The sequence below is a fragment of the Sus scrofa genome, chromosome 13, assembly GCF_054392235.1.
Source record: "Sus scrofa isolate SSC_HxYL_T2T_F1_AM1 chromosome 13, Sscrofa_HxYL_maternal_Yorkshire_Landrace_v2.0, whole genome shotgun sequence".
Classification (NCBI taxonomy): Eukaryota; Metazoa; Chordata; class Mammalia; order Artiodactyla; family Suidae; genus Sus; species Sus scrofa.
In genome coordinates, this window is record NC_139395.1 from 99,021,748 (window position 1) to 99,046,663 (window position 24,916).

Below are 24,916 nucleotides of genomic sequence, written 5' to 3' on the forward strand. Positions count from 1 at the left end.
AAACTTAAACAAGAAGAGATGCAAAAATACAATAACTGAAATAAAAATTTCACTAGAAGAAACTAACAGCAGAATACAGGAGGCAGAAGAAAGGATAAACCAGGTGGAGGACAGACTAGTGGAAATTACAGATGCGGAACAGAAAAGAGAAAAAAGATTGAAAACAAATGAAGAGAATCTCAGAGAACTCTGGGACAACATTAAACGCACCAACATCCATATTATAAGGGTGCCAGAAGAAGAAGAGAGAAAGAGGGAGACAGAAAAAATATTCCAAGATATAATAGCTGAAAACTTCCCTAACATGGGGAAGGAACCACTCGCTCAAATCCAAGAAGCCCAACAAGTACTATATAAAATAAACCCAAGGAGGAATACCCCAACACCGTATTAATCAAACTGACCAAAATTAAAGACAAAGAGAAAATCTTGAAAGCAGCTAGGGAAAAGAAACAAATAACATACAGGGGAACCCCAATAAGGTTATAGGCAGATTTTTCAGCAGAAACTCTGCAGGACAGAAGGGAGTGGCATGATATGCTTTACGTGATGAAAGGAAAAAACCTCCAACCAAGAACACTCTACCCAGCAAGGATCTCATTCAGATTTGAAAGCGAAATCAAAACTTCACAGATAAGCAAAAGCTGAGAGAATTCAGCAACACTAAACCAGCCTTACAACAAATACTAATGGAACTTCTATAGGCAGAAAGAACAAAAGAAGAAGGAAAGAAAAAAGAGCAGCAAAAACAAATCCAAAGCAATTAATAAAATGGCAATTAGAACATACATATCAATAACTACCTTAAACGTTAATGGACTAAATGCCCTGACCAAAGGACATATACTGGCTGAATGGATACAAAAACAAGACCCACATATATGCTGTCTTCAAGAGACCCACTTCACTTCTAGGGACACATACAAATTGAAAGTGAGAGGATGGAAGAAAATATTCCCTGCAAACGGGAATCAAAAGAAAGCTGGAGTAGCAATACTTATATCAGACAAAAAATAGACTTTAAAATGAAGACTATTTTAAGGGACAAAGAAGGTCACTACCTAATGATGAAAGGATCAATCCAAGAAGACGATATAACAATTTTAAATACCTATGCACACAATAGAGGTTCACGACAATATATAAGGCAACTGCTAACAACCTTAAAAGGACAAATTGACAATAACACTATCATAGTGGGGGACTTTAACACCCCACTTACAGCAATGGACACATCAACCAGACAGAAAATCAACAAGGAAACACAGGCCCTGAATGATGCATTAAACCAGATGGACTTCATAGATATTTATAGGACATTCCATCCAAAAGCAACAGAATACACCTTCTTCTCAAGACCACATGGAACATTCTCTAAGATTGATCACATCCTGGCCTACGAATCCAAACTCGGTAACTTCAAGAAAATTGAAATCATATCACGCATCTTTTCCACACAACACCATATGACTGGAAATCAACAACAAGAAAAAAACTGCAAAAAACACAAACACGTGGAGACTCAACAACATGCTACTAAACAACCAATGGTTCACTGAAGAAATCAAAGAGGAAATTAAAAAATACCTAGCAGCAAATGACAATGAAGATACGACACTCCAAAACCTATGGGATGCAGCAAAAGCCGTTCCAAGAGAAAAGATTATAGCAATACAAGCCCACCTCAGGAAACAAGAAAAAGCTCAAATAAACAAGCTAACTTTACATCTCAAGCAGCTCGAGAGAGAAGAACAGACAAGACCTAACATCAGTAGAAGGAAAGAAATCATAAAGATCAGAGCAGAAATCAATGAAATAGAAACACAGAAAACCATAGAAAAGATCAACGAAACAAAAAGCTGGTTCCTTGAAAAGATCAACAAAAGTGATAAAGCCTTAGCCAGACTTATCAAGCAAAAAAGAGAGAGGACTCAAATCAATAAAATTAGAAATGAAAAAGGAGAAGTAACAACGGACACCACAGAAATACAAAGGATCGTACGAGACTACTGTATGCAACTACACATACGCCAATAAAATGGAAAACCTAGAAGAAATGGACAAATTCTTAGAAAAGGACAATCTTCCAAGACTAAACCAAGGTGAAACAGAAAAGATGAATGGACCAATCACAGGAACTGAAATTGAAACTGTGATTAAAAAACTTCCAACAAACAAAAGTCCAGGACCAGATGGCTTCACAGGCGAATTCTATCTAACATTTATAGAGAAGAGCTCACACCTCCCCTTCTGAAACTGTTTCAAAAAATTGCAGAGGACGGGATACTCCCAAACTCATTCTGTGAGGCCACCATCACCCTGATACCAAAGCCAAAGATACCACAAAAAAAGAACACTACAGGCCAATTTCACGGATGAACATCGATGCACAAATCCTCAACAAAATACTAGCAAACCGCATCCAACAATACGTGAAAAGGATTGGACATCATGATCAAGGGGGATTTATCCCAGGGATGCAAGGGGTCTTCAATATCCACAAATCCATCAGTGTGATATGCCACATTAACAAACTGAAGATTAAAAACCATATGATCCTCTCAATAGATGATGCAGAAAAAGCCTTTGACAAAATCCAACACCCATTTGTGATGAAAACCCTTCAAGAATTGGGCATAACCGGAACCTACCTCAACATAATAAAGGCCATATATGACAAACCCACAGAGAACATCATTCTCAATGGTCAAACGCTGAAAGAATTCCCATTGAGATCAGGAACAAGACAAGGATGTCTGCTCTCACCACTATTCTTCAACATAGTTCTGGAAGTCCTAGTCACAGCAAGCAGAGAAGAAAAAGAAATAGAAAGAATCCAAACTGGAAAGGAAGAAGTAAAACTATCCCCATTTGCAGATGACATGATACTATACCTAGAGAATCCTAAAGACTCTACCAGAAAACTGTTAGAGCTCATCCACGAATTTGGCAAAGTCGCAGGATACAAAAATCGATGGCATTTCTATATACTCACAATGAAAGATCAGAAAGAGATAGTGGGGAAACAATACCATTTACCATCACATCCAAAAGAATAAAATACCTAGGAGTACACCTACCTAAAGAGACAAAAGACCTGTACTCTGAAAACGATAAGACACCGATGAGAGAAATCAAAGATGACACAAATAGATGGAAAGATATACCATGCTCGTGGATTGGAAGAGTCAATTTTATCAAAATGACTATAGTACCCAAGGCAATCTACAGATTCAATGCAATCCCTATCAAATTACCAAGGACATTTTTCACAGAACTCGAACAAAATATTCTAAAGTTTGTTTGGAAGCACAAAAGACCCAGAATAGCCACAGACATCCTGAAAAAGAAAAGAGGAGCTGGAGGAATCAGGCTTCCGGACATAAGACATAAGACTCTACTACAAAGCAACACTCATCAAAACCATATGGTACTGGCACAAAGACAGAAATATAGATCAGTGGAACAGGATAGAAAGCCCAGAATTCATCCCACACACCTCCAATCAACTAATCGATGACAAAGGAGGCAAGGATATACAATGGAGAAAGGACAGCCTGTTCAATAAGTGGTGCTGGGAAAACTGGACAGCCACATGGAAAACAATGAAATTAGAACACTCTCTAACACCACACACAAAAATAAACTCCAAATGGATTCAAGACCTAGATATAAGACCAGACAGTATAAAACTCTTAGGGGAAAACATAGGCCAAACACTCTCTGACATAAACCACAGCAACATCTTCTCAGATCCACCTCTTAGAGTGTTGACAATAAAAACAAAAATAAACAAATGGGACCCAATAAAACTTCAAAGTTTCTGCACAGCAAAGGAAACCCTAAACAAAATGAAAAGACAACCCACAGAATGGGAGATAATCTTTGCAAGTGAATCAACTGACAAGGGATTCAGCTCCAAAAGTTATAAACACCTTCTGCAACTCCATACCAAAAAAACAAACAACCCCATCCAAAAATGGGCAGAAGATCTAAACGCACAGTTCTCCAAAGACATACAGATGGCCAAAAAAACACATGAAAAGACATTCAACATCACTCATTATTAGAGAAATGCAAATCAAAACCACTCTGAGGTACCACCTTACACCAGCCAGAATGGCCATCATCCAAAAGTCTACAAAGAATAAGTGCGGGAGAGGGTGTGGAGAAAAAGGAACCCTCGTACACTGTTGGTGGGATTGTACATTGGTGCAACCACTGTGGAAAGCAGTATGGAGATTCCTCAGAAAACTAAAAATAGAACTACCATCTGGTCCAGCAATCCCACTCCTGGGCATCTATCCAGAGAAAACCATGACTCGCAAAGACGCATGTACTCCAATGTTCATTGCAGCACTATTTACAATAGCCAAGACATGGAAACAACCTAAATGTCCATCAACAGTGGAGTGGATCAAGAAGAAGTAGTACATATACACAATGGAATATTACCCAGCCATTAAAAGGAATGAAATAACAGCATTTTTAGCAACATGGCTGGACCTAGAAACTATCATGCTAGGTGAAGTCAGCCATACAATGAGACACCAACATCAAATGCTTTCACTGACACCTGGAATCTGAAAAAAGGACAGACTGAATTTCTTTGCAGAACAGATGCTGACTCACAGACATTGAAAAACCTATGGTCTCCAGAGGAGCCAGTTTGGGAGGTAGGGAGATGTGCTTGGGCTGTGTGATGGAAATCCTGTGAAATTGGATTGTTATGGTCATTATACAACTACAGATGTGATAAATTCATTTGAGTAATAACAAAAAGAAAGGAGTTTATTGGAGGGAAGAGGCATAAAGGCAGCTCTAGGGATCTGTGGCAGGAATAAATAGAGAGTCCCAGAAGGGTCTTGCTGTTGGAAAGTACAGGTGTCAACTATTATTTATCCTTCTAGCTCCCTTCTAAAGGTGACACTCCAGGGAAAGAGCGTCTGGTTGAGCTAGCTTCAAATGTCCCAATTCTCTTTGGCAGGGGAGGGTGAGGTCCTTGATTAACAAGATGGTATCTGAGTAAGAGGGGTCGTTTCCCAATAATATAAGGATGCTGTTACTCATGAAAATGAGAATTGGTGCCGGGCAACCCAAACTGACATATGCCCACCATATTCTTTAGACTAAGCTCTTGTTTCCTCAGGTCTACATGTCTCTATTTTAACTTAACAACTGGGGAAATGAAATTGCAGATTAATGTAATGTATGATATGTCATTTAGCTGTGTGAATCTGCTCTGGAATACCCTGACCAGTGGGCATGTAGAATCTGTGAGAATATTATCAGGCAAGGCATTCGCTACCTTATAAAACAGCCTGTTATTCATATTTGGAAAGTTTTCCTTTTGTTGAGCTAAAATCATTCATTCCATTGCTCAAAAGATATTGAATGCCTCGCATGCTTTGGCCACACTACTGGTGCTGATATAGCCTTCGTGGACCTGATAGTCTAATATACCTTCAGCCCATCAATCCTAATTCTACACATCAGCTCTGGTTCTATATTTCAGCACTGCAGAGAGTAAATCAAATAGCATAGTGAAGTCAAGATGCACATAAACAAACAACAGCCATCCAGAAACTATAATGAAAGAAGTTTCCATTCATCATAGTATGCCAAAATGTGAAATAGCTTTAAAAGTACTTAATAAGAAATTTGTAGGTCTAATGTGAAAACAACTATAAAAATTTACTAAGGGCCATAAAAGATGACTTAAATAAATGGAGAGACATAACATATTCCTCAATGGGAAGAGTCAACACTGTAAAAACACCACTTCTCCTCAAATTAATCTAAAAATTTAATACAACTCCAATCATAACCCTAAAGTTATTTTCTGTTTGAAACATAAAGTAATTTTCAAGTCATTTTGGATATAAATATGTGAGTATAGTAAAAAATCTCTTGAAAATGGGAAAGGGAAGTGAGAAATGGATTGATGAAAATAGTGAAGAGCAAAAGTCCAGTGGACAATAGAAAGCCCAGAACATACACACACATATATGTACTTACATACATGGGCATTATATTATAAATTCACAGGTTAAAGTTGTTAGGATTAGTGAGTAACAACCTAGGAAGAAAATCAAATCCCTACTATATCCTGCACCTCATACCGAAAAAAATTCCAATTGGATCCCAATACAAGAATAAAACCAGACAAGTATTAAAAGGATGTATACATTATTGTAATAAATCCTGAGCTTTTAAGTAGAAATCAACAAAGTCTTGGGCTTTCTAAGGAAGAGATAAAATTAACCATATGAAACTTGAAATTTCTATAATGACATTTTACCTTACCTAAACATAACATATTTAAAAGGCAAAACTATGAACTGGAGAATATTTATAGCTTACATGACAGTCAAAAGTCTAATTTTTTTAACAGATAAAGAGCTTCTAAAATTTAATGTAACAAAGATAAGCACCTCAGTAGAAAAAAAGACAAAGGGCATTAACAGGCAGTTTGCCAAAGGAGAAATACAAATTGCCAATGATATATAATTAAAATGATCTCCTCAGTAAAAATGTAATAAATTTAAATCTGAATGAAATGGAACTTGATCATCATATTAGTAGGGATGAATATGATGTAGGCTGGTGAAGATATGAGTGAATGAACACTTACATTGATAGAGGAAATATAAAAGAATCCAAATTTTCTGGAGGATAACTTGGATGAATTTTTCTAAGACATTAAAATTTCAGCATTTTTATTAACACAAGAATTTTATTTTTAGGCAGTTAAATAAATAGAAGTTCATTCATCAGTCTGTAAGGATTACCACTGCAATCATATTAATAATGTTGAAAACTATAAACAATCAAAAGGTTAGTATAATAAATTACAGCAAGTTAATATGACATAGTACCAGGCAGCCATTAAAAATAATAATAGAGAAGAACACTTAATGCCATGAAAAATATTCATTATAAATTACTGAGTGAAAAAAGCAAGTTACTTAAAGATAAAAATATAATTACATATATCTATGCAGATATATATTAAATTAAGTGTATGAATATGGACTCAGACAAATACAAACAAAAGCTATTAACAGGCAGTGAGAAAACAGGTAACTCTAATTTTATTTCCTTCTGTGAGTCAGCATTCTCCAAATTTTCTGCAGTATATATGCCTTAAACTTGGTAGTAAGATAAAGCAAAAAAAAAAAAAAATGTTCTCAAAAACAGATGTATTTTGTTTAAAGCAACAGAAATTCTTTTTTTCTTTTCTTTTCTTTTTTTAGGGCCACACTTGCAGCATATGAAGTTGCCAGGCTGGGGTCGAATTGGAGCTGCAGCTGCCGGCCTACACTACAGCTCAAGGCAACACTGGATCCTTAACTCACTGAACGAGGCCAGGGATTGAACCCGCAACCTCATGGTTACCAGTCAGATTCATTTCTACTACACCAAGATGCGAACTCCCAGAAATTCGTTTTTCAAACGAAATCTTATGTAGAAACCCAATTTGTGGAAACAAAAAGAGGAGTGAAGTAGGGCGGCAAACCTGGAGCCCTGCTCACTTGATGGGCATCCTTGAACAACCACCTAGCAATGTCAGGGCCTGGGGAATTGTTGGAAAACCTCTGGTTGTAAATGCCATTCCTAGGACCTAGGACAGACATTGATGTGTAAAAGGCCCTGGGATTGCAGGTTATCACTATCACTCATAAACGATTTAAGAGCTCATTTCATTTCATTCACTGTATTCATTATCAAATATTCATTTGTTAAGCATTTTTTTTTTAATTTTCTAGATTTTGGCTTTGCATTATATTAGTTTACTTGTGGACTAAAACTAGAAGGATTTTCTTATTATATGAAATACCTTCAGAGAATTGTGATTTAATACCACATTGAAAGTTGATATGAGAAACGACTGCATGAAGAATGGCTCTCCATCTTGTCTAAAACAATATATTGTCCATTATGGTACTCAGAGGCCCTTACATAAAGAAGCATGTGATGAATTTCCCTAAAATTTTAGGGAAAAAAAAGGTTGCCCGTTTTTAGAAATAAGTGTGATTCATTTTTAATTCTATATTATTCCTACATAATTCATCATGTTTCCCTTTCGGCTTTGGCTGCCAGAAAGCTCAAAGCTATATTTATTGCCAGACCACAGCAATGAACAGCTGCCTAATTTTGCAGAAAAACTCCATCCCAAAGCAGTTGAGTGTCTACCCTCAACTAAATGGTCCCATGATATACATGGTTCATGTTATGAGTTGTCTCTAATCCAATTTAGAAATAGGCAAGGATTAAATAATAAACAAACGCATAAGTAATTTGGACTAAGCAGGCTTGGTCTTTGGCAATACAAAGTGCTCACACCTAAAGTCTGGTTTGTATCAAATGCCTGTTGGGCATGTTGCTTAATCTACTGTTTTGGATGTGAGCACTTCCCTGGACGCAACTGTGGACATTTGGATCTTTTTGCTACTGAGGCCCACACCTGCAGCCACACAACCCACGATGCTGGCTCCTTAGAGGTGATATGCATGACGTCTAATAAGGATATCCTGTTGAAAACAGTGGCAGAATAACAAGGCACAGATAAACTAGCCATTCATACATGGACCATAACCTTTAAATGAGTTAAGAAAATAAGATCTTGTTGAAACGGGACAGGAAATACTAAGACAATTGACACACTGAAAAAAATCTTAGGCATGGGGAATGTATGTGTGTGTTTATTACAAAGTTCAACAGTAGACTATAAAATATCAGGTGAATTAAGATACTAATTTACCTTTCCAGAGGGTCAAATACCTCATTCTAATTTTTAACATTATTTATATTATTTTACAACAAATTAAGTGCTGAATAAAGCATAGAATGTGGAAGAAAGGAAATCAAAATTTTTGAATGACTGATGTAAATTGTTTCCTCTAATATTTCATTTAAGGAACACTAGTATTCTTTTTCTCTGGAATGTGTATGCTCTTTGGCAACCTCTGTAATAACATGGTAAGGCACTAATATAATGGATGTTGTGTTGGAATGACTTGGAATGATACAAGGGCCCGGGAGGGCGGACTCTCGTAATGTCATCTTGATTATGTATCATAAGATCTGGCAGGGTGGCTGTCTGTATCAGAAACAGACCCTCAAAGCCTGTGGGAATTGTCTGGTTCCCGTGGCTATGAAGTAAGACAGGTCAGCTTCCTAGAGTGACAGCTTATCATTATAAAAAAAGATTTGCCATGGCTTTCACAGGAGATCCCAAACCAGTCTAGAAGCAAGTGGACTCGAAGGCTCTTGGAGCTCCAAATATCTTCCTACTCTTGGGGGCCTGCATCATATTCCATAGGTAGAATTTCATTCAAGGTAGCAGTCATTGGTACCCATGATTCCAGGCTCTGCAATCAGATCTCTTAAGTTTGAAATCCCAGTCTACCATGTATTGTTAGATAAGTAACCAGAGTATAGTAACTAAATTTGGGTCTTTCTGTAAATTAATGAGAATACCCATGAAAGACAGTTAGCCAGCACGTGGATCATGGTACACTTTCACTATATGTCAACTTTTATTATTATTTACACTTAAAGTATCACCTATGAAAATGCAAGATATGCCCAGGGAGGCGTATCTTAGCACTTCAAGGGGGGAGTCTCACCACTTGAATTCAATTAAGATGTAGTGAGCAGGCAGGGATCCAGGAGTGAACCCCAGAAGAAGCAGGAAACTCGGGCAAAGGAGAGAAATAGCTTGACATTTGCTCAGAGCCACAGTGATTCTTCTACATGGAAAAGCACCCAATCGTTGAAGCTAGCCAAGTGTAAACCCTCGCTGTTGCAGAAAGGCAATCTAATTGCCCTGAATCCAGATACAGGATGGGTGGCCCCCAGGACCTTAGGCACTGCTTCTTTCTCTATCAACTGTTCCACCTCAGAGGACTCTACATATAGACCTTCTACGGTAAGAGATATTAAACTCTGGAACCACCATGTTAGCTCCTCATTTTCTGGCCTGCCGTGGAGTGTCTGCAAAGATTTTAAAAACTGCTGTGTGTGGAGGTGTGCACCCAGGAGAGGCTTCCTAGGTGGGCATCACTGTTAACAGCCAAAGAAAAGCCACAACCCTGTTCTTTGCAGCAGGTGGGCGTCCCTTCACACTCTGAGCAGAGACTCCCATTATAAAGTCATCCATCACTTTCAAACATCAGTCATTCATAGATTTCAACATCCCCTTCCTGACCAGCAAGGAGAGAAGAGGAAATGGCAGTTTGGAGACTTCTGGTTGAGCTGTTATATAAATGAATGATTTTTTTTCCCCTCCACAAGGTACCCAGGAGGGATGTGACACAAACCTACAATGAAAGATTTCATTTCACCTCCTGCTGGGTCAGGGAAGGGGATGTGTGTGTGTGTGTGTGTGTGTGTGTGTGTGCGTGTGTGCGTGTGCGTGTGTGTGTGGTGCGGGGGGACACACACGTAGCCACACATCCAGTTTGCAGAACAAAGCACTGACCTGTTAGGCCAGCGGCCTCGGCAGACAGGAAGGCGCTCCAGGACAGGAGGAAAAACAGGCCTGTTTCCAGCATGGGGAACTCACACAGTTTGGTAAATTTGGTCAAGTGACAGAGACACGTTAAGGGAAACAACTGTTTTTACAGATGAATCTCCTTTTTAACTAAGAAAAAAACTAATCTGGTTGTAATAGTTTTAGATGAGAGAACTGATTTTCAGGCACGACTGTAACTCTCACTGAGGCTTACTTTGAAGGCCAGCATGAGTTTCATGCTCCACTGGGGGCTGAGCACTCTTGTAAAAATGCAAACTGGGGTTCAGATAAAAAAAGACATCTTACTAAGAGGAGAAAATCAGCTAAGTGTAGACACAAAATCTCTGAGAATTGGCCTCAGTCCTTGGGGTGTGCCCTTCAGGAGACTGGCAGATCTGGGAAAACAAGGCCAAGGAGCATGTGGCTAGGTGATGTGCTGCCAGCACATCAACATCAGAGAAGGACACTGCTCCCTGGGGAGCCCTGGGCTATGGACAGATCATCTTGAAGGGCCTTCTTTCTTGGGAATGTAAATTGGATGAGGAGGAGCATTTACATTCAGTGATAGGGAAGCTGCCACCCAGGCCCTCTTTGTATGAGTAGGATGGAAGAAAAGGTGTATTATTTCTAGGTCAAGCAAGATGCTCTTTGGCAGGCAATGGTTCATTTTGGCCAGGGTGAAACTTGATCAATAGTCTATAAGTTGCAAATAGAACAACTGCACGGTGATCTGAGTCATGCAAAGAATGGGTTACAGGGAGATGATTAGGAGAAGGTGCTAGATAGGAAAGGGCTACACTGCAATTGTGTCCATCATTAGGCAGAAAATGCCCTGACAGATAAGATGTTACATTGCGTTTTTGTGCTTCTAGGACAAAATCTAAAAAAAAGTTCCACATCAAGAGCTGTTTAGTAGAAGATCTGGGTTTGAACCTTGGCTCTGCAAGTCACTGGCTGTGTGATTTTTGAGCTTCTCTGAGCCTTATTTGTATCCTAGGTGAATTGGCAATAAGAATAATAACTACTCGCACAGTGTGGAGAGTAAAAAGAGACGACATATATTTAAAAAGGTGTTGTTTTTTTAAAATTTTTTTGCCACACCCTTGGTATGTAAAAGTTCCCTGGCCAGGGATCAAACCCAAGCCACAACAGCAATCCAAACTACAGCAGTGACAACACTGGATCCCTTAACCCACTATGCCACTGAGGAACTCCTAAAAATGTTTGTTTTTTAAGTCTTAAAAACAATCTTACAAAAAATACCAAGGATAATGTCACAGTTGGGAGTGTGGTCTTCAGAAAGCAACCACCTCTACCTGGGCTCATTCATTGTATCAGCTTAGATGCATCCCCTGGCCACTCTGTGCCTTGGTTTCCATGCCTGAATTGCACATAAGGATGCGACTTATGTCTTAGGTATATAAACCACTTACAATATGTTAAGAACTCAGAAGAGGGCCCTGTATGCAAGAAGGAATGTGTAAGTTTTTCAACTAGGGAGATTTGAATAAATTTGTTTTGTAAAACATCTTTTCTGGAAAGAGATTCAGTAAGGATCTGGAGACAATTCTTTATCTAGAGGAAAGTATGGGCTGCCCTTAACCCCTTCTCTAGCATCTGCTCTTGTTACTCAGAGGGAAGGCTTTGTTTCTATGAAGTTTGTTTCACTGAATCCCCTCTTATAGTGTGTTTTAAAGACAATACTCGGGCCAGATTCAGTAACAGTGGGCATAAGGGGTTCTTCTCTTTCCACGGCCATTAGAGGTTCAGTTCTGAGTGAAGCCCCAACTTGTCCAGAGTCCAGGGGCCCACATCCTGAGGAGGCTTTGCCTAGTTATGGAGGTACCCAGCTGGTTATGATGGTGGAATTGACCATACTCTTGTCTCCTTTGCAGCCTGAGTTTGTGAGAGCCAAGGCCAGAGGGCGCCACCACTATTTCTGAGCCCCTCTCTCTTCCTTTTCTGTATCATATCTCTAAGATCTGGACCCATCTCAGGGCATAAGTCCAATCTCCAGGAATAGTTTTCCCTTTCCTTATCAATTTGTTTACTTATGTGTCCATACATTCCCTGTGCAGCAGGCAGAGAAAAGTTCCAATCTCAGCTCCTCTACTTAGGGCAGTCCCTGGGGCCAAAGATCTGGCTTTAAATCCCTGTCTTGAAATGTCCTAGCTGTATGACCTTGGTCAAATTGTCTAAACTTATGTGTCCATTTCTTCAGTTGAAAATTGGGAGAATAACTGTATTTCTCTGCCTGACATGTCACCAATAACAGATAGATTGTTAGTTCTTATTTTTGTTGGAAGTCAGTCCGACCTTTTCTGGCTGGCTTTATTTTTGTCAGTGGAGTTGACATTCTCCAGGGTTTCCAGGACAAAACTCTGGGGTGGCCTTTTGATTCTCTTCTCTTCTTTATCTCTTATAACCAACCATCACTAAGTCCTAGAGATTCTTCTGAACATTGACCTCCTTCCTGATTTTCCCCCACAGTTCATCACAGTTTTCCTTGATTTTAATCCTCCTCCTCTCTTTCACTCTACACATCAGTTCCTCATTTATGTTCTAAGGACAGGACTTTCAGTGTCACTCTCCTGAGCAGAAACCCTAAATAGCTAATTGTGGACAACAGAAAGAAGCTCAGACTCCTTTGAATAACACTCCAAGATACTCCACCAGCTGATGCCATCCTGCTATTACCAGCTTATCACCCACGGCTTGCCAGACGGAGCCCTCCATTCTCTCAGGCATGACTGCCATGGGCCACAGCAGTCCCCTCCTCACATCTTCATGAATACTGGCCTTCTCTTGAATTGCTTATTATGTAGCCTTTGCATGTATCCTACCTATCTTTCAGGTCAAGCCCAAGTCCCATTCTGCATGTAAAAAATACTTTTCAGATTATTTTCCAGAATCATAAGATTGGCCAAGAGTCTGTTGGACTATTCCAGACACAATAGCCTCATCCTGATTTGAATATTTATAGTCTTAATAAGTTGGCTGTGGTTTGGCACTCTCATTTTCTATCCAACCCTTACTCTAGAGCTTGTCTTTCCAAGTTGGTCATTATTTAAAGGCAGTGTCTATGTTTTTTTCATCTTCTGACTTAGAAACCTTTAGTAGAACCTAGCTTTTTAGCTATTGCTCAGTGAACTTCTGGGCCAGTCCTCACCAACATTTTGCTTTCTTTTCCTTGACTCCTGACCCCTTTAGCACCTTTCTCCTTTCTTCTTTTTCTTTTTCTCAAGGTCTTTGGCCTTTTTCTCTGCCTTTTTTCAGCAGCCTCTGTTAAGCCCTCACACTTGACATCAGCGTTCTGGCTTTCCTCTTTAAATGTGACTTATTTTTGCCTTACCAACTATTTTAAGTGAAGAGCCCACCAGACCAGCTTCTTTCCCTGGCTCAAGTCCTCTAAGAACTCTACCCATCCTCTTGCTTCTCTACTGAAAAAGAGAGAATGAGAAGACACAATTGCCAATGACAAACATCGTATCTGCATTGCTTGCTGTTTCCCTTCCATAAAATAGCCATGCATGCTTGTTTAAACCCACAGTGATCTCTGGCTGGGCCAATCCTGTGAACTAATGATTGATACAAGTTTAAAAGGGAGGCAGAAAATGCCTAGTTTACCACTCCCAGTCAATCCTATTCATTCCTGACCTTGGATCTTCAATTCTTCCTCTCGACTCTAATATAGCCAATCATGATACCCCTGTATTCCTAGGTGGTAATTTTTTAAGACCTTTGATATCCTAGGTCAGACAGTATGAGTAGTGTGAAAACTGGCCTTGGACAGGAAAAGAGCCTGGTCCCTTCATCCACTGGTATCAACCTACGCTTCTAGGGGTGGCTCAGAGTCAAGATGGCCCCAGTGGTGCTGTACTGCACTTAAACAAGACTATGCAGCCACTTCCTGGCCTGAAATTTGTCCACCCACAGAAACATCCCAGAACCTTGACTGCTCTTAACAGTCCCCAGCTTTCCACATACAAAGGATATCAGTGCCGTGACAACAGCATATGCTGACCCCATTGCAAACGACCCAGCGAAGATCCCCAGGAAATTTCCCACGGACTGGAAGAATGCTGCAGCATCAAATGCATTTGGATTCTCCTTGGGACTGTAAATGGATATAGAACTGAAAAGAGAAGAGAGTGAAGGTTAGTCAGTGACTCCCATCTCATGACTCAACCACCAGACATCAGAATTGAGCACCCATTTTTGGGAAGGGCAAAAACACCCACTTTAGGTGCTAGTTGGAAGAGTTCAGGGGAAACAGATGAGGACAAGGAGAGGTGGATAAGGTGGAAAGGTTTCCCCTTCCTTACAGCCCAATCCCATGGGATCCATATATTGCTGCCAGTCAGTAAACATTTTTATATTGGAGGGGTCGTAAAGAATATTGTTTCTGAGCAAACTAGGCATTAAAACATTGTAGGTGTATAAGGATTCTGCTGAGGAGATAGATAACTGTGAATTATTTAGTGGCCATATGTCTTCAGTGCTGTTATATATTCACAAATGTTCCTGATAAAATGTGCACTTTTATGGCCTGTGCACAAATGGGTGATACAAATCACAGCATGCACAAAATATTCTGCTGTAATCTTGTCATAAACTACAAAGCATTGCTCCTCTTCAGTGTAACCCTTCAGAAACAGAGCTCCAATGACGTTTTGAGCATCACAATATTGACCCCTTGGGAGAGACAAAACTCTCATTTTCCCACTGAAACAAATGGCAGCAGCTGCCAGGGGTCATCTTTTATACCCCAATTCTGGTGGCTGCCAACAGATTTATATCCACTGAGAAAAATCAATCCACCAATAGGCAGTCTGCTCACTTAAATATTTTTGAGGACGTCGTATTTGCTTTTTTTTTTTTTTTTTCAAACCAGGACCCAAACCTCACAGTGTTAATGTAAAAGACAAGGTATGTCCTATTTTGGGAGACATGAACTCCATAAGGTAGCATTCAAATGAACAGATGTGCTAGAACCAATAGCTTTGGGGAGACTAACAAAGTAACATTCTGGATTTTTTTTTTTTTTTGCAGTTTTTATTTCAATATAAAATCTTTAAAGCTAATCTGGTAAAATCAAGAGTTTCTCAGTGCTTCTGGAAGGGACTCTCTAGTCCTGTAGAGAGCAAACATTACACTAGACACACTGACTTGAGATGAGATTGGATTTTACAGAGATGTAGCTGAATCTTTTATGGCCTGAATGATTAGAGCACGTTAACTCTCCAGCCTGATTTTTTGTGTCTAGAGACTAGTTAAGAGAGAGCAGGGGGAGTGGATTCCAATTCTCCTCCAGGAAGATGTATGGAATAAAAAAGGTAATTTTAAATGTTTCTACTTTTTCCCTGGATGTCTTTAAACCCCCAAAGTAGGCCAAACACTTCTGCTTTGATCACGTAATTGGATAAGGAAGATAAATGTGGATCTCAAATGCAGCCCTGAAATGTATGCGAGAAAGGGATTGCCTTTGAAGTGTTTTTCTCTTTGTAAAGTGTTGTGCTTTGCAGAAAAAAAGGAAAAGCAAACCCATATTTGAGTCCTTTGTAGCTGATAGTCCTGGGAAAGAGTATAAAACCCCACAGCCATTCTGAAACTTGCTGCCCAAAGCTACGTGTGTGAGCTTATGTGAACATATTTCTTCATTCTCATGAAGAAATAATAGAGACGAGAAAACATTCCAGTTGCAGTTTGCCTTTCGAATAAAGTTTTTTGCACAATAACACAGTTTTGTAAATAATTCTGTTAAATCCTAAGGATGTTCCCAGCAGATCCGATGCAGAACAGGACCCTTTTTGCCTCCATCCTCACCTTTGCATCCCCCACAAGTGTTTTCTCTGCCCTGTACTTCCCAAGCTTGAAGCACTGCCACTACACCTCTTAGCCATATTCCATGTCATTATTTATGTAACATTTGTCTTTAAATCATACATTTTTATTCAAATGAAAATATTATTTTAAAAATAATACTAGGAAATCATAGATTTAATGTGCTTATTCTATTGCTTTTTAATACATATGAGATTATGTAATTATTAAATCTGAAAAAAAAAGTTCCCCCGTGTGTCACCCAACATCATCTGGGTATCCCCACTGGTTCACAGTCTGCATTTTGGGAGATGTTGTTTGCTTCCTGGGCTTTGATCCCCACCCAACAAGGTACAGCCAAACTCCATACCTTACCTGTGGTGTTTGGCTTAACTGAAAGGAAGAGCTTAATTCTCCTTGATCTATGGAGACTTGTCGAGTGAACTTGCCAACCGTAAAGTGCCTAGGATGTTACTCAGGATGCACAGGGTATTTGCTAGGTACCAGGTGATACATTAGGTGCAGGTGTTGGGGGCAGGCAGGGAAGGGCATAGAGAAGAGAAGCAGAATTGGAGCCTACAAACATTTTATTGAACACAGGCAAGGCAAAGGCAGAGGAGCCTACGATACAGATGACAGCTAGCTCTACTCCCAGTGCTGAGTGTGACAAGATGTATAGCATTTATGGGGCAAATGAGGAAATGAGCACTATTTCAGAATAGAGGGGATGGCATTGAGCAAGGAAGCAAGTCAACAACTGATGATGGGGAGAGGGTATTCCACTCAGAGAAAAAAGTGGAAGCAAAGGTGAGGAGGTGGGAGAGTGGAGGGCACTTCAAGGTAGAGCCAGATAGCTATGGCTGCAGCCTGGGAGCATGTCTGTGGGCATCTGCAGAGGGATAAGGGTAGGTAGGTAGCATCACTCAGAGCTTTACATTCCATGTTAAGAATATACAAAAAGCCATCGCATTTACCTTATATTTAGTCCTCTTATTCTTACTTTACAAATTTATTCATTTCTATAACACCTCTGCCAGGTAAATCATGCAGGTTGGTTACCTGTCCTTTTTCTTTCTTTTCTCCCCTCATCTTTTAAAAAATAAAATACAGAGACTAATGGTCAGAGAAATAAAGATCATATAGCTACTAAATTTAAAATGTAGCTTTTGGAGTTCCCTGGCAGCCTAGTGGTTAAGGATCAAACCTGCTGTGGCTCAGGTTTGATCCCCGGCCCAGGAACTTTCACATGCCATGGGTGCAGCCAAAAAAAATGTAGATTTCTTTTTTCTCCCTTAAAAAAGTGATCTTTTGGGGAGGAAAACATGAACCCACATCTGGATAGTCGAGCGAGTGTGGCTGTGACTACAAGAGCAATATGAGTTCAGGTACCAGAACCTTTAATTTCATGCCTGGAAGGAACATGAGCGGCACTCTCCTGTACACAAGGATAGAGCAGAGCACGTTATTTGGGGCCATAGCGCCCTTTCTCTATTCCACTAGCAGGTGAGGTGCAGGGCTTCTCCTGGAAACCTGCTTTCATGTCTTGCTTCTGCTCCTGAACTTAAGCTTTGCGGGGTCTTGTTTCTTCTTGTATGCCCAGGACACAGCCTGCTGCCTGGCCCAAGGCAGGCTATATAAAGGCTGATGGAATGAGGCTGACTAGAAAGTAGAATGAAAAGAAGGAAGACATGCAGGAAGGAAGGAGGTTTGCAAAACTATTTATCTCTTAAAATGAATCATCGTCTACAAGATGTTTTATTAGGCATTTTTTATATGTAGTCATGCCGTGGGGAGTTTTAGGGTCATCAATTCAAGACTAAAGACAACACTCAAGAGACTTAACTTGAGCCTCATAGATCTGATCCTTATTGGCTGTATGGCCTTGGGTATATTACTTCACTACTCAGGCTGTTTCAAAGTCTGTAAAATGGACATAATGATACTCATCCCCCAGAAATGTAGGAGGATATGAGGTACATTTAAAACTTATATTTGTCTTGCAAGCCATTTCCTGAATGCTGATTATATGCACAAAAAATAAACACTCAGTGAATGTTGACTTTCATCACCTGTCATCATCATCATTCTGCTAAGAACTTCTACAAGCTCACAGTGACAGAGAGCAGAGCACTGTGGCCGAACCAGGCCTCAGTTCCAACTGTGGGCTGATGGGGTGTGGCTCCCGTCCCAGCACACCAGACTTCCAGGTTGCAGAGAACCTAGTCACTTTTGCATGGGAACAGAAAGGTCTCCAGGGAGGAAATGGCCATGGAAGTCAGGCTAGCAGGTCATGTTTAGCTAGGAGCTCTTGGCTCAGTTGATTTAGGAAGAAAGGAATGTCCTCAGCAGCCTGGACAAGGATCTGCCCAAGGACAAGAACAGGCCAGGTGACTGAACTTGAGGTGCATCTCCCCAAGTCTAGCAGTGGACATTCGGCAGGCAAAGCCCTCTGGCTTCTGGTGAAGAGCAGAATAAAGAAAGCAAGAGCTTTCATTTCTTTCTTTCATCTCTCCTCACGGCCAGGATTTTAGGAAGTTGTTCCTTTAGGCTCTTACCCCTGGCAAAGATGGAATCTCTCTCGGCTCTGGTTTTCAGTTTCCACAATAAGCCTCTGGATTATGGAACAGTAGCTGTAGAGGATGTTTTTGGAAACAACCAAGGGTTTGAGTAGTGCGTGTAGAGTTTTCCAACTTCAACTCGAGAAAGGATAGATTATCATGTTCTGATGGTTTCAGCATTTTAGACTTAAAAAGAAAACACCTCCTCCTCTGCACCGAGGGAGATGGTTAAACCATTAGTGTATACAAATCCTGAAATGGGGAGAGGCAGGGAAGAGGAATCCAACTTTCCGCCAACCTGTGTGATGCTTATTCTTTGGGATATCACTCTGAAGAGGCACTGTTTATAGCACAAGCTGATGAAGATAGATCTCTGATTCTCTAGATTTCTGGAAAACAATATTTGAGCTGTATAGAACTAATATCCTTGAAAATATCATGACACAGAAATACACAGTGGTCTTTAAATATTCATCTCATAAATTGGAAGTAAGTCCGGTTATTGATTCATTCTGTTCTGGAATAGATTATTCAGCAAAAACTAGTTTGATGACATCATATTAGATCTAGTCTCGGAAATAGAAGTGTGTATCTTTTATTCAAAAATTTTGAAATGGATGAAATATCCTAAATTCCTTTGATGAGAGCAACATGAATAATAGGATCATATTGCTCATGGTATCATTTAAGATTCACAGATATGATCGAAACTCTACATTTTTTCTCAACCACATTTCTTTTCATCTTTATGATGCTCCTACAGGGAACCCCCTGGCAGCCTAGGCAGCATTAAGAGCATAGGGTGAAAATCTCAGTCCTGCCACTTCCTGGCTATGTGACCTCAAGCAAGTTTCTTAGACTATAGGTACCCAGTTTCCTATGATGATGATAATTTTAAAATGATAATAAAATGAGGGTGATAATAATAGTGATAATAGTAGTGTAATACCTATCACACAAGGTTACTATGAGAATTCAATGAATTAATATTTAGCAAGATTTTGAAATGGTATCTGGCATATAAAACTAGATAAGCATTTCTTATCATCCTTCATCAAATAACCTATCCTTCCTCCTCCCCTTCCCCTCTTCCTCCTTCTCTCTTTCTCTCTTCTGTCTCTCTCGGCTTGGTTTAGTTCTAAAAGAAGTACCTCAAACTAGATGTCCAACCAGTACCTCAACCAAAACAGAACTGAGATGTCATCTCCTGACTCTCACCCTCTGACTGATTCTTGGTCTAGAAGCTTTGGGTATCAGGGATCATTTACTCTTATGCACTGTTTTGTGTGGAATGGCACGTGGCACATAGACTCAATAAATGTCAGTGTTGAAGAAGGAGGACAAGAAGGGTGAGGAAGAGAAGTAAGAGGAAAAGAAAGTAGAGATGAAAGTATTGCAATTATGCTGAGAGTGAAAATGAGATAGTGTATGGAAAGTGTTCTATAGATGGTACCACCATCATTACCAGAAATGCCATCCCTTCCAAAACTCTGGCCATCTTCCCATTCTGGGCCCAACTGAGTCATCTCTCTCTTAATTCTTACAATCTTTCTCAAGACCACCCAGCTTCCAATACCGCCCACTCCTACTACTCTTTACCACTACTGCTAAAATATTTTCCCACAGTTACTCACAGAAACTATTCAACAACCTCAAGTTCCTGGGCAGCTGTTCTTTCACAATGATGCTCTCCTCTGACGGGTTCTTCTAACTCCCACAGTCCACTCACTGTCCTGGGTACCTAATTGGAATAACCTGTTTCTCTGTCTTCCAGTCCAGTCTCACTTCTTCTGTTAACATGGAGTCAATACTACTTTAAGATTTTAAAGGAAAGTATTAAGCAAATATATCACATCCCTTTTAGTATTTCTATGAGCTTAATAATTAATGGGAAAAGGGGGAAGATGATTACTATAGCCAAAGATATACAAAAAGACCTTCCATTTTCTCTGCCAAATCTTTAATCCCTAACAAAAAAAATTAAACTACTGGCACCAGTTTACTATAGAGTTCTTGATTAGTTGGGACATACATATGAATTTTTTTTCCAATCACTGCTCCCAAGTGTACTATATTGAATCCTCTTTTTGCTGGGTATATAGTTCCATTAATGATGTCTTGGTCAAAGCTCATTATTCAGTTATTGAAACTTAGTACTGTCCAGCTTAAAATCTAAATCTAAATCTTCAAAGCAAGATTCTTCTCTTTGAAGAACTAGAGTGGCAGGCAGGATAACTTGGAAGGGAGGTGTCCCTCCATCTCCCTCTTGGACACCAGTGCCCCCTGCTGTTAGAGGCATGGAGAAAGGATGGGGAGACAAGGGCTCCATTTTTTTGTGGTCAAATGATTGTCCATGGTGCACAGGGGTCCCTAGCCTCACTCTGGTTCCTGCTTGCTCCCTCTCTTGGAGGCCTCTGCTGACATGGTGGCACTCCATTTTGTTGAGAATTCTCTTGCAAGGGCCACTCAATGTTCCATCTGCCTTGGCAGCTATACACATTCCCAGTCCTTTTCTATGGCTTGGATCAGGGCTACTCTGGCAGCTCAGTGACCATCACCCCTCTCTTGGCCTCCAGTCCCCTTTGTTTGGGGCATTACTGAGCATCTTCCATGGGTCATGAAGCACTGCTCTGAGTGGGCTCACCTCACTTCCCAAACACATCAAGCCAGGGAGCCTTCAGGTCCTGCTGACACAGAGGCTCCGGTCGACTCCCTTCAGAAATCTCTAGGCCTGTCCCTGTATTCTTCTGCACTCAGATGCCAAGAAGTCACATACAAGGACTCTGTTTTGAGAGGCCTCAGTCCCTCTGCACTTTCTTGCACCAGGGTTAAGCTAGAGCCTTCTTTTTGTAGGCAGTCCCAGTCTACTTGGGTGATTTCAGTGGAGTCCCTTTCACTTGACTTAGAGGAGAGAAAACTCCCTCATGGGGAGCAAGAGCAGCTTTACACCTCAAACACTGCACTCTGTCCAAGGAGGACCTCTATTCTTTCCCAATCCTTTCATCCACTGATTAGAACCAAAGAGATGGAGTTGGAATTGGAGGAGATGAGGCTAATTCTGTTGCAAACTAAGCCTACTGGTAGGTGTGTGGCCCTAACTGCTGGGAAGCCCTGCTGCTCCTTTTAGTACTGAGGCATTTAGCAACTTTTGTTTTCAGTTCTGCTCTCTAAACCCAATTTGGAAAACAGGAAAAGGCATACAGGATGACACATCTTGTGACCTTTATGTTTGGATGCTTCTAGTTTCTTTTTTCCCCCATCTATCTAGAGTTGCCTTGTTATTCTGCTCAAAAGGATACATCTTAAGGAGAACTACAACATGGAGAGGGTGATGGAAATTTGTAAAAGCTGTTCTGTTTGGTTGGCCCTGAGAATCACAGGTAAGACACAAAGTAGAAGAAAAACTAATTACAGTGCTATTTTGTGTTTAAAATTTTTTATCCCCCATCTACAAAAAGAAACAAGTGGATCCTTATCTATTATTCATCTTTTAATAACTGTACAAACCTGCCTTTTCTCAAGAAGCTGCTTAATTATGAATAAGGAATTGATTTTTATGGGGCCAAGAATTGTGTGTACACATTGGAATTCATTCTGGCATCTGGTTGCCCATTATTCTGGCTTATGTTCTGCCAAAGGCCAATGAAGCTCTGTCAAGAGAACCTGCTGTAAAACATAATGACTTCAGGAACTGGGGGCATTCCAGGCACCCTGGGAGGTTAGAAGAGTTGCCTCTTAATAATAAGAGGTTCTGGCCAGAAGTTCGCTGAGCTTGAGTTAGAACCATAGGGTTTCACCTTCCCAAGGGCCAATGACCCTGCAGAGAAAAGAGCTATGTTTGGGGAGGCACATTAATCAATTCTTTCAGCTTCTAGAGGATTGTTTAGTTAATGACTGCTCCCTAAGCATCCAAATTCACACCAAAGAGTGATTTTCCAAATCCCTTGACAAATACCATTTTGCCATTTTGATGTCTGGCACAAAAGAAAAAAAGATGAGGAGAATTCTTTGGGAAATATGAGTTAGTATATCACGTACCCAAGAAGAATACAATCTCAGGCTGAATTAACAAATTTGTTCCATTAACAAATATTTATTGAGCACCTACTGTGTGCAGACATTGTTCTAGGCACTAAGGATACATCAGGGAACACAACAAAGCTTCTGACCTCATGTTCTTTGCATTCCAGTGGAGAAGTCAACATAATAAATAACTAAGCAAATAAATAGATGATTTAAGGATAGAGACTGAAAAGAAGAATAAAGCTGCATGAGAGGATAGGGTAGAGAGTGAATGACAGTGCTGCCTTAGTTGGGGTGGTCAAGAAGGGCTTCTCTGAAAGACATGGCATCCTGAATGAAAAGCATAGGAAGAGCTTTCCAATGCTTGAAGCAGAGCTGGATCCTCAATCCGTAAGTCTGAGGAGCCACAAAGATGCAGTGTGGCTGGAAGGTAGTGAATGAGGGGAGAGTAGAAGACCCAGCTGGAGATGTTGCACAGACCAGGTATTGTAGAAGCTTTCAGGACATTTATAGGACTTAAGATTTTCCTCTAGGAGTAAAAGGACATTCACTGGAGGGCTTGGGATAGAGGATCATGGTGCAGAGCATTCCAGGTGAAGTCTACATTGATAGCAGTGGAGAAAGCTGGGCAGGAGTCAGAATGGTCCTGTCACACTCCTCAGTGGCTGGAGCAGACAGGCCTCTCTTCACTGGTCAGGATGCTACCATGTGAATGAGACTTGATGAACCACAAGAAACCACAGGAAAGAGTAGGGTGGTGGGGAAGAAGATGTAAGGAAGGAGGCATGTTTAAAGGATAGATGAAGTTAGCAGAAATAGCTACAGTGAGCATTTAAAAGATTATTATGCAGAGGAAGGACTGGCCTCATCTTTGTGTTTCCTGAAGGCAAGATAAATCCTACAAGTAAAACATCAGAGGGAGAAAGATTTCAGCTTTATATTCTATTTCCTAATTCTTACATCTGATGGAAAATGGAATGGTACCTATAAAAGGCAAGTGCTCTGTCACTGGAGATACTTAGAATGAAAGAGTTACCTGCTAGAGTGCTATGGATAAAACTCATTCACTAGACAGCTGGATAATGTAGCCTTGAGGTACCTCCTACCCCAAGAGTCACTGACTCCCTATCTATTTTCCAGCTTCCTCCAGGACGACCAGGAGAGGGATGGAGGGTACTTGGCTTTCTGTGCTAACCCAAATCCCATCATTGGAAACAGCAGAGAATTCAGCGAGCAAGGGGCAGTACTTCAATGGAGATACAATGAAGACAGCAATGATTTAGGTTGAAGCCAGGTTGATAATGACATCAAGAACAGTTACAAATTTCAGCACAGAATAAAGTCTTTGACAGATTCCTAAGTGGCTCTGGTCCATTAAGTTCCAACTTTAAAATGACAAAGCGTTCTGAGTTTAAAATTGGTTAAAAGGGAAGAAGAGTTAAAGGAGGTTTGTTATGAATTATATGTGCATTTTCTTTGAAAGGAGATCTTAAATTACTTTGCAATTTAGCCTGAAAAATCTTGTCAGAATTGAATTAGTCTGTGAGCTTTGAGAAATTTTCTCTTACACTTAATATTGAGAAGAAAGTGAGTTTGAGATAGTCCTATATTTTCTTTCTTTCCTTCTTTCTTTCTTTTCTTTCTTTCTCCCTCTTTCTTTCCTTTTCTTTCTTTCCTTCCTTCTTTCTTTCCTTTTCTTTCTTCCTTTATTCCTTTCTTTCTCTCTTTCTCTCTTTTTTGAAACAGGAATTTGAATCCCTCTACTGTGAGCCTATGCAAAAGAGAGATACACTAATTCTTATGATTTAATGGGAACTTCAACCCTTTCTGCAACTTTTCCTAGTTCCTTTAATCCTCACTAATGGAATCGTAACTCCAAAGAGTACTATGGCATGTGAAACTTTTAGTCATAATAGATATAAAAAGATATAGAAAAGTAGGTTAATAGCCACTAAAGATGGAAATCTAGTTAAAATTAAAATATAATCATTAA

General features: G+C 40.1%; 1 protein-coding gene across 9 annotated transcripts in view; it reads right to left on the bottom strand.

Annotated features, from left to right (window-relative positions):
• The window catches only part of SLC9A9 (solute carrier family 9 member A9), a 685,137-nt gene that overhangs the window by 288,035 nt on the left and 372,186 nt on the right, over positions 1–24,916 (bottom strand). For all 9 annotated transcript variants that reach the window (XM_084989945.1, XM_084989943.1, XM_084989947.1 and 6 more), the window contains 2 exons: positions 14,516–14,654; positions 10,487–10,592 (listed from right to left, as the gene is read on the bottom strand). In XM_084989945.1, coding sequence (XP_084846071.1) covers positions 10,487–10,592; positions 14,516–14,654 — 245 coding nt within the window. The remainder of the gene's footprint in view (positions 1–10,486; positions 10,593–14,515; positions 14,655–24,916) is intronic.